We start from the raw sequence: 10,068 nt of genomic DNA on the forward strand, positions 1-10,068 counted from the left end.
AGAGGAGAAGTAAGTATTTATTTTGTGACATCACTCAGAAATTAAGTTTTATGAAACAATATACACAACTGTATGCTAAATAGAGTTTAAAAATCTGAAAATGGTTAAGTGATTGTGGCCTAGCTATACCAGAAGCAGCTTATGTTGCATATTTATACTGCCAGTCCTTTCCCTGTTAATTTAGTTATTTTCAGGTAACTTTGTTTAGTCCTTTAAATAGTAAACACAAAAGCAAACATAGGTCAACTTGTTAGCAGTTTCTTGACAAAATGCCTAATTAGATCAATATAAAATGAAGAAATAAAATAATGTGCTTAGCCTTTATTGACTTACAAAATTGAACAACTTCTTAGTTTCATATTTACCCAAATACAGAATCCTCTAATGAAATTATGCAATGACACAATTCTTTCAATCATGATAAAAGATTAAAGACTCACTCTTTTAATTTATATAAAAACAGCCAGAACTTTTTTTTCCCTCCCTGGAAATGTCATCTTTTGCCAAATGCTTGCCAAAGGCAGAGGGGAGTGAAGTTTGCTTCATCTATCTGTTGCTAGTATTGACCCAACATATTTGATTATTTCTGTACACTGCTTCATGGCACTCAGTTTCTTAAAATTTCTCAAAAATGAATAAAGAAAAGCACTTTATTCCATAGCCTTCCTGCTTTCTTCTCACAAATTAGAGAACTGGTATTCATTTGATGCTGAAAAAGACTTTGGATTGGTTTTCCTCTGCTGAGTTTGTTATTTTGTTGAGACTGATAACCTGATCTCTCCCTGTTACACACTGCTTTAGCAGCACACAGCTCAAAGTCCACCTCCTCTCACTGAAAAAATGACTGCTGCTTATTCACGGTGTTTATCAATCATAATCTCTCCCAGGGCATCTAGCACCTCTTTCTTGTAGTCTTCAAAGTCCCCATCAATTTGGTTCACTGACTGATTTTCCACTACCCAAAGCTGGCAGTTTGTCTCTGTGATGAGACGTGCATCATGACTAACAATGATTACAGCTGTAAAAACAAAACAAAAAAACAAAAAAAACCCGAACATAATTAAGAGCAGAACTTCAAACAACATAGCCATCCATCAAACTCTAAATTTGTTTATACGATTTGGAAAACCCGAATGTCTGCTTTGCTCTTCCTTAGTCATTTCTATATACAATTATGAAGAGAGGCAAGTTTAACATAATAGACAATTAGAAGACACAACCAATGAAGGACAGAATTCAATGCTATCACAGAATAAAAAAAGATTTCCTATATTTTAAACAACTGCCATGTTCAAATGTATAACATAGCTTCATTGTTGGGTTTGTTAAACCAATTTATGAACTGAACTGAATTTGCTGTACAAAGCTAACATGGTAAGAGCCTTGTAGTGCACATTTAGTAATTTTGTCATCAGATTAAGTTTGAATTAATAGGCTTGAAGCAGCCATCACCTTATGCATTTTTAAGTTTTTAGGTAGTTTTTAAAAGAATTATTATCCATTCATCCATCCATTTTCTAAGCCAGATATTCAATTCATGAGTTCCTGTACTTCTACCAGAAAAACAAGGCACGAACCAGTCTTATGCATCACTGGGCACGCTCAATTACACCAAATCAATTTAAAATTAAGTCATCATGCTACCAATCACCAGTGAATTTGCACAGCTTTAACATGGACATTAAAGGAGACCCCACATTAACTTGGGAAGAATATGAAAATTCCACATGGGCAGTATTCAGGTCAATAATTGAATTAGTGTTAATATGAGAGGTGGGGATGTGAGGAAACTGCTCCATCAGTTAGGCAAAGTTTTACCTGCCACTATTCTGGGTATAAAGATAAGCAAGTGAGTACCATGTTCTTACATCTGTATTTTGTAAACTACTAAAATTAACCAGTCCACCATGCACTGAGTAACTGCAACCCTCAACTAAATATACAGGTTAAGAAATGAATGAATGAATAGATGGCTTAAAACAATATGTTGAGGCCTTAAACATATTGCTTTCATGTTATACATGTATTTATTATTTTTGTTTTAAAGTAAAACCAGTATAGAAAATTATGTAAAGCTTTAGTCAGAACTGTAAACTTGCTTTATCTGTTCATTTTCTGAACCATAATTATATGAGGGGGCGACCTTCTAATGAAAACATCCACATCATAAATCTTTGAACAGAACCTCTACTCTGCCAACAACATATACAACATAACTCAGAGTGGATCAAAAATGATATCAGACAGTGTTTGAACTTTCCAAGATATGGAGAAAAGCTGCCGTACTCAACAGGATTATTCATAAGGTAAAGAGAAATATTTTACTTCGAGTTACCCGGAGTAGGGTGGTAGAGCAATACATTCGGAGATTTTACTCCCATCATCCTCCCACAGACATGAATCATAAGCTAACTGATGACTCTATTCTGGTGCTGTGCAATTGATGGGAGTGTGCATGAATGTGTCCTGTGTTAGACTATCTCTTTGTACATGGTTGGTTTTGGCCTTACACCTGATGCTGTCAGGATAGTTTCAGAAACTGAAACAGTGCATTGTGTTTTTGTTACATTTATTTTTGTGTTTTAGTTATACTAAATTTGTAATGTTGTACTGTACACCTTATCAGAAGTGCAAAACAAATCTTTCAGTGCACAGGAGAAAGTTTTTATCATACGAATTAAAAAGGAATAAACAACATTGTTATTAATAATATAAGACAAATAACACTTTGCTAGTATGGTATATTAAAAACCAAATGCCCTGCATTGTACAGGTGATTTAATGTTTTATATGTGCACACATAACTTTTACCTCGGAATGCTTGAAAAACTCACCTCCCTTGAAGTCATTAATGGCCTCTCCCAATGCATCAATTGATTCAATATCCAGGTTGTTGGTTGGCTCATCCTGAAAAAAACATTTTAAAACACAAGATATAGCTCAAAAACATGCAGCTATGCGGACATTCTGTAGCAATCTGATATACTGCCTTTTGTATCTCAGTTTTGTACTTGCTCTGTTATCTTACTGATATACTCAATAATGTTCAAATGACATAAGCCTATAGCTTCAACTGACTTCTGCAGGCTCTGTCATATACCACATCATAGAAGATGAAATTATTTCGCAGAAAACATTTACAGGTGCTGGTCATAAAATTAGAATACGATGACAAAATTGATTTATTTCAATAATTCCATTCAAAAAAGTGAAACTTGTATATTAGATTCATTCATTACACACAGACTGATGTATTTCAAACGTTTATTACTTTTAATGTTGATGATTATAACTGACAACTAATGAAAGTCCGAAATTCAGTATCTCGGAAAATTAGAATATTGTGAAAAGGTTCAATATTGAAGACACCTGGTTCCACACTCTAATCAGCTAATTAACTCAAAACACCTGCAAAAGCCTTTAAATGGTCTCTCAGTCTAGTTCTGTAGGCTACACAATCAGTTGTCCAAAAGACGACCATTGACACCTTGCACAAGGAGGGCAAGACACAAAAGGTCATTGCTAAAGAGGCTGGCTGTTCACAGAGCTTTGTGTCCAAGCAATAAGGGATAACCGCACCCTGGAGAGGATTGTGAAACAAAACCCAATTCAAACTGTGGGGGAGATTCAGAAAGAGTGGACTGCAGCTGGAGGCAGTACTTCAAGAATCACCACACACAGGACGTATGCAAGACATGGGTTTCAACTGTCACATTCCTTGTGTCAAGCCACACTTGAACAAGAGACAGCGTCAGAAGCGTCTCGCCTGGCCTAAAGACAAAAAGGACTGGACTGCTGCTGAGTGGTCCAAAGTTATGTTCTCTGATGAAAGTAAATTTTGCATTTCCTTTGGAAATCAAGGTCCCAGAGTCTTGAGGCACAGAATCCACGTTGCTTGAGGTCCAGTGTAAAGTTTCCACAGTCAGTGATGGTTTGGGGTGCCATGTCATCTGCTGGTGTTGGTCCATTGTGTTTTCTGAGGTCCAAGGTCAACGCAGACGTCTACCAGGAAGTTTTAGAGCACTTCATGCTTCCTGCTGCTGACGAACTTTATGGAGATGCAGATTTCATTTTCCAACAGGACACAGTGCCAAAGCTACCAGTACCTGGTTTAAGGACCATGGTGTCCCTGTTCTTGATTGGCCAGCAAACTCGCCTGACCTTAACCCTATAGAAAATCTATAGGGTATTGTGAAGAGGAAGATGCAATACACCAGACCCAACAATTCAGAAGAACTGAAGGCCACTATCAGAGCAACATGGGCTCTCATAACACCTAAGCAGTGCCACAGACTGATCGACTCCATGCCACGCCACATTGCTGCAGTAATCCAGGCCAAAGGAGCCCCAACTAAATATTGAGTGCTGTACATGCTCATACTTTTCATGTTCATACCTTTCAGTTGGCCAACATTTCTAAAAATCCTTTTTTTGCATTGATCTTAATTGATATTCTAATTTTCTGAGATACTGAATTTGGGACTTTCGTTAGTTGTCAGTTATAATCATCAAAATTAAAAGAAATAAACATCTGAAATACATCAGTCTGTGTGTAATGAATGAATCTAATATACAAGTTTCACTTTTTGAATGGAACTACTGAAATAAATAAACTTTGTCATGATATTCTAATTTTATGACCAGCACCTGAATATCTTGTCATGTAATCATATAAAGTTGCAAATATGAGTAAGTACTTGTTAGTTTAGTTGGTGATTCTAAACTGTAAGTATGTGTGTGCATAAGTGAGCCAACAGATGGACTGACATGGGTTCTCTCTTCTGCACAGTTGTTTGAAGCTAGGCTCTGTCCCACTCTGAGTTAGTGTAAATGGGATTAGAAATGATATGTTATGATTCAGGCAACAATACGAGACTGCTAAATAAAACAGCTGCATGCTTCTAGAGTAAAGAAACAAAGGAATAATACAGACAGTCCTTTTACTACTCTACATGTCCATTTACTTACCAGTATAAGAACATCTGGTTGCCTACAGGACAGCTCTGCAAAAACAACTCTTGCCTTTTGGCCACCTACGTGATACAGAAACATATCACACACACATATATATATATATATAATTATGGCAAACATAACATAGAACAAAGAGATTAACATAATATCCCCAATATCCAACTTAACAGTTGCTTTTCCACAGATTACGACAAGCTTCTCATAGCAATTTAATTTTTTTCCAACTTGTATTGTGTCAATGGAGCTTATATAGCATACAAATCTTTAGAAATTCACAATTAACAAAATTATTTACCAGGTATGAAAATGTACTTTAATTTATTCTGAGGTCTTTTTTGTGTCCAGATAGTCCCGACAACAGCTACTTCTGGAAACAACATATATGTATATGTTCTACATTTCTGCTTGAGTTTTTGGAAGCATTATCTTTTTCAGATTAGATTTTGGCTCTTGGTCGAGGGACATCTTTGCTTCTCAATTCCATTTATCAAATCTTCAATCGCTTTCTTATTTTTGCTGAACCAGTCTACATTCTTCTTTCTGAGCAATTCTCTGGTATCTTCAGCTCTCTTTAAGATGATTTTCTTCAGTAAAATCCATTCAGCATCTATCTCTAGATTTGATGCATTTTCTGTAAGCTAATTATTGATTGCGACCTGGGAGGGTTCACTGACAAAAGCACGATAGACATATGTGCCCCGACAAAACCGCGACGGACAAATGAGTGCCGACAAACCCGCTAACTGGTTTTCGACAAATGCGCACCGACAAAATTATGAGAGAGGCCAAGAGAGTGGGATGCCCTTGCTGCAATTCTTCCTACATATGCAGGGCGTGATCTTAAGGACTATCTGCGTGCCGTGCTGATGGCATGCCGTGTCTCATAATATTGACTTCTAAAATAAACATTATAATATATGCTTTAAACTAGTAATTTATATTTAATGAAACTTTTGCGATTTTGTCGGCGCATTTTAATCTGCACTATTTTGTCGGCGCGCATGTGTCGGGTCACAACCTGGTATAATATTCTGCAGTGTTAAATCTTTTCCTTGGGGCATTGACTATTCAGATAGATTGTTTTCTCCGAAAGATTATTTTGAGGTGGCTTATAATTTTTTTATGTGGGCAAAAAACGTTCTATACACAATGCCAATGTTTAGCGGGTACATTAAAATCAAATTAAATACCATCTTAACGGATAGCAAAGACATTCTTGAACAGGTGGGCAGAACACTTCAGCAGCAAAATTAACAGGAACTGTATTGCTGCAGACAACTTCCTCAGGAACATACCTGAACATCCTGTGCAATTGGAGATGGCAACTACAACCACGTTCCATGAGTTCATTAAGGTGATTACCAATATGAGACCAAGGTCCAATGACCATATGGTATCCGTTTAGAACTCATCCAAAATGGAGGTCACCCTTTGAAAATAAGACTGTTCATTCTGATACTTCACATATGGGAGAACACAAGGGTTACTGCAGATCAAGAATTTCACCATAATTACCATCTTCAAAAAAAGAGGCTGCTGCATATGTGGCAACTACCTACTTTCCATCATGGGAAAGAAACCTGAAAGGTCCTTTTGAATCATCATCTTCCTGTTGCAGTTAAAGTCCTACCAGAGTCACAGTGTAGCTTCACATGATACAGAGGTACCACTAATGATTTTCTGTGCTTAACGAACTTCAGGAAAAGAGTAGAGAACTGCATGCATATCACCTACATTACAGAGATGCAGTATGCTGACAATAATGCTACACTGACCTGAAGATACACAAATATTGGTTGACAACTTCAGGAAAGCATATACTTGCCGGCTTTACCATCAACACAGACAAGACCAATGTGCTTGTACAACAAGCACCCATGATTGCACTCCCAGACTCTGTCATCACCACAATGACACCCCTTTAGAATCTGTAAACAATTTTCTTATCTTGGGAGTGTCCTGACCAATCAATGTAATTTGTCAAAGGATGTGGAAAATAGAATATACCAGGCCCACATCGCATATGGAAGCTTAGAAATAGGTCATCAGCAATAAAAACATAAGAATGCAGACAAAAGTATGGTCTACTAAGCAGCTGTTATTTCCACTCTCTTTTAGGAGTCAAAACCTGGATCTTATTTGAGGTGATGTTAAGAAACTGAAACATTTCCATCAGCAGAAGCTCCGGGTAACAATGCATATTAAAAGGGAGGGCGTTTCCAACATAGCTGTTCTCAAAGGGCCCAAGTCACCAGCATAGAAGCAACTATCATTAAGCACCAACTTAGATGGAGTGGTCATATATGCTGAAGGACTCCAGACTCCCATTCCATATGCTCTACAGTGAGCTTAGCACTGGTGTTAGAATTGTTGGCCACCCTATTTGGTGCTGAAAAGACCAGCTCATACAAATATTAAAAAAGTCCAACATTAGTCAGGACAACTGGGAGGCTCAAGCAGCTGCCTGCAAGTTCTGGCGACACACCATTGTGAGTGGTGCGAAGATATTTCAAAACTATAATCTGAGAAATGAAGAGATCAAGCGAGAGATGGAAGCTCTGTCAAGCCCAACCATGACCACCGCCAACTCTACAGTACCACGTATGTGACTGTATGTTCCATGTGAGGCTCGACCTCATCAGTCACCAATAACAGATGTGTGTGTGTGTATATATATATATATATATATATATATACACACATATACATACATACACACACTTACTGGCACCCTGTGTAAATATTAGTAAGAATTTTTTTTTTTTTTTAAACAACCAATCTGCGAAAAAACAATCCCTCATCAAGAAATAATTATTTTTAACAAAACCATATGTTCCATGATGTTATTGGCACCCCTAAAACTGATTATGAATAAAGTGAAACTGAAACATTTTTTCCACTTATATCTGACTTTTTAAAGATGATCCAGAGTGTGTAAATATGAGGTGGCAAGGCCAAATCTCTTATTCATTCATCAACATGGGGAAGATAAAAGAACACACAATTCAAATGACGTAAGTCAAGGAATGGCTATAAAAAAATTGCTACTCGGCTGAAAATGCCCATATTTATAGTTAGGGCATTAATTAAAAAAATCAAATAAACTGGAAGACTTGCCTGGAAGAGGACTCAAGTTTATTTTGCCCTCATGCACAGTGAGCAGGATGGTAAAGAGAAGTCCAAAAAAAAAATATATCATACTTCATTTTGCGTAGACTCCTAAAAAACCATTTGATATTTTCATTTTTATTTAAAACGGTTTGTCTTTATACCTGAAAGCTTGCTAATCTGAATGGTATGAGCATGGCTTTCCAGTCCAAATCTGCCTAGACATTTGCGGGCATCTTGATAGGGAAGATTGAAGTTCCTCATCAGGTACTCTGTAGGATTCTCCTCCATATTGAGCTGATCTGCATATTGTTGGTTAAAAACCAATTTTCTGTAAAATAAAGCATAATGGTTTTCACACAAAGATAGATACTTCAACCAAAATGATCATTTTCACATTAATGTGTAATATTTTACGAACAAGTGTGCATAAGAAAATGTACAGACAAAGATGCATACTCCACTCTGTTCACAGTGCTCTAGTAGATGACATGGTATGCATAAGCACAGTAAGTTATGGCACGTGTGACAGACAAGAACCAACCACAGATACACTGATGCTCAATAAATTGACTCAAACTGCAATTGATCTGGGAAAGCTACAGAAAAACAAAATTTATGATCACATTTGTAATTTATTTTATGAATTATGTCTAGGCAGTGATTTTCATTTTAAAACTGCAAGTCATTAAACAGAAGAAAAAAAAGCCTGCTAACAAGATATATCTCAACTCAAGATAGCCTAATAAACCTGTTAGAAGTGTTTAAACAATGGCCTTAAGTAAAACTCTATTCACTTAACCACATTATCCTAAGCAAGGGAGACAAAGGATCTAGAATATGTCACCTATCGATTGCACTGCAGTCATGCACACAAACTGAAAATGATTTATATAACTTAGAAATGTTAGTACATCTAAAATGACATCAAACTAAAACTACTTTTCCAGGAATTTTACATCATGGTTAGGGCTGTGCAATTAATCATATGTCAGCTGTGATTCTGATTACAACTGCCACAGCATACTAATTGCATAAAGTGATGATTATGCTTTCCATTTTGCCAGAGATCAAGCTTTCTTGATTTCAAACTATTGAAAAAGCAAGTAAGTGCTGAAACCAATCACAGATACATTTCTTGGGTGTGGCGCAATAGCAAATCAGAGGTACTCAGAGAGACATACATGACTAATTACAGGTGACTATGTTGGATGCATTTTTAGGCATCTGATCTCTTACAACATCTTTTTAAATAGTGTGCATTTCTTTATGTTGTGTTTGCAGCAGCTTGAGAAGATAGGTAATGCTGCATCTACTTTACACCTTAATTACAACAGTTTTTTTAAATATTTTACAGCCAAAATGAAAAGAATCATCCATAACTTGCCATTGATTTGTCTTTAACAGTGATATTGTTGTTGATCAAAAATACATACTATGTAAACTGTTGCAGAACTGCACTTAAACATTTCTACATCCATCTAAAATTTAATAACATAGCCCATTGCATGAATGAAAGCTAAGTAAGCAGCACCAAGTCTCAGTAACGTTATGTCTACAATACAGATGATTATCTGCTTACAAATAACAAATATCTGTATCCAACAGCCTACAGAAAGCAAAGTCAGTAAGAGTTGTCATTGTGTTATGTTTATCAAGACTGCTCTCTGATTAAAATTGTGGGTGGCAAAGGTTTAAAAATGAACTGAAACTCAGGGGTAAGATAGAGGTCATTCCCTGTTACAGTTATTTTACAAAGTTCAATTGCTTTTACTTTATTTTTATTCAAAATTTCAGGCAAAATGGAAAAAGATCTGAAACAAGTGGCTCTTTTTGGAAGAAAGACTTTTATGCAAGTACTAATTTGTGATCGAGCAGAACTATGGAAACCTGGCTATGCATAACATTTCATTATTCTGACAAGGACTTCACACTGAAAAGCAGATGCATGCAAACATCACGCTTTTCTTAAGAATAAAGAAGCAA

The 10,068-nt window shown here is 36.4% G+C and overlaps 1 protein-coding gene across 1 annotated transcript; it reads right to left on the reverse strand.

Annotated features, from left to right (window-relative positions):
- Positions 1-301: 301 nt before the first annotated feature.
- LOC120519563 (ATP-binding cassette sub-family F member 1-like) lies at positions 302-8,399 on the reverse strand. The gene is made up of 4 exons (XM_039742515.1): positions 8,247-8,399; positions 4,969-5,033; positions 2,835-2,907; positions 302-1,018 (listed from the first exon to the last, which is right to left on the reverse strand). The coding sequence occupies exons 1-4, from the start codon at positions 8,371-8,373 to the stop codon at positions 852-854; spliced, it is 432 nt and encodes a 143-aa protein (XP_039598449.1). The 5' UTR covers positions 8,374-8,399; the 3' UTR covers positions 302-851.
- Between the last annotated feature and the right edge of the window lie 1,669 nt (positions 8,400-10,068).

Source organism: Polypterus senegalus, unplaced genomic scaffold (genome assembly GCF_016835505.1).
Source record: "Polypterus senegalus isolate Bchr_013 unplaced genomic scaffold, ASM1683550v1 scaffold_5435, whole genome shotgun sequence".
NCBI classification, from domain to species: Eukaryota; Metazoa; Chordata; class Cladistia; order Polypteriformes; family Polypteridae; genus Polypterus; species Polypterus senegalus.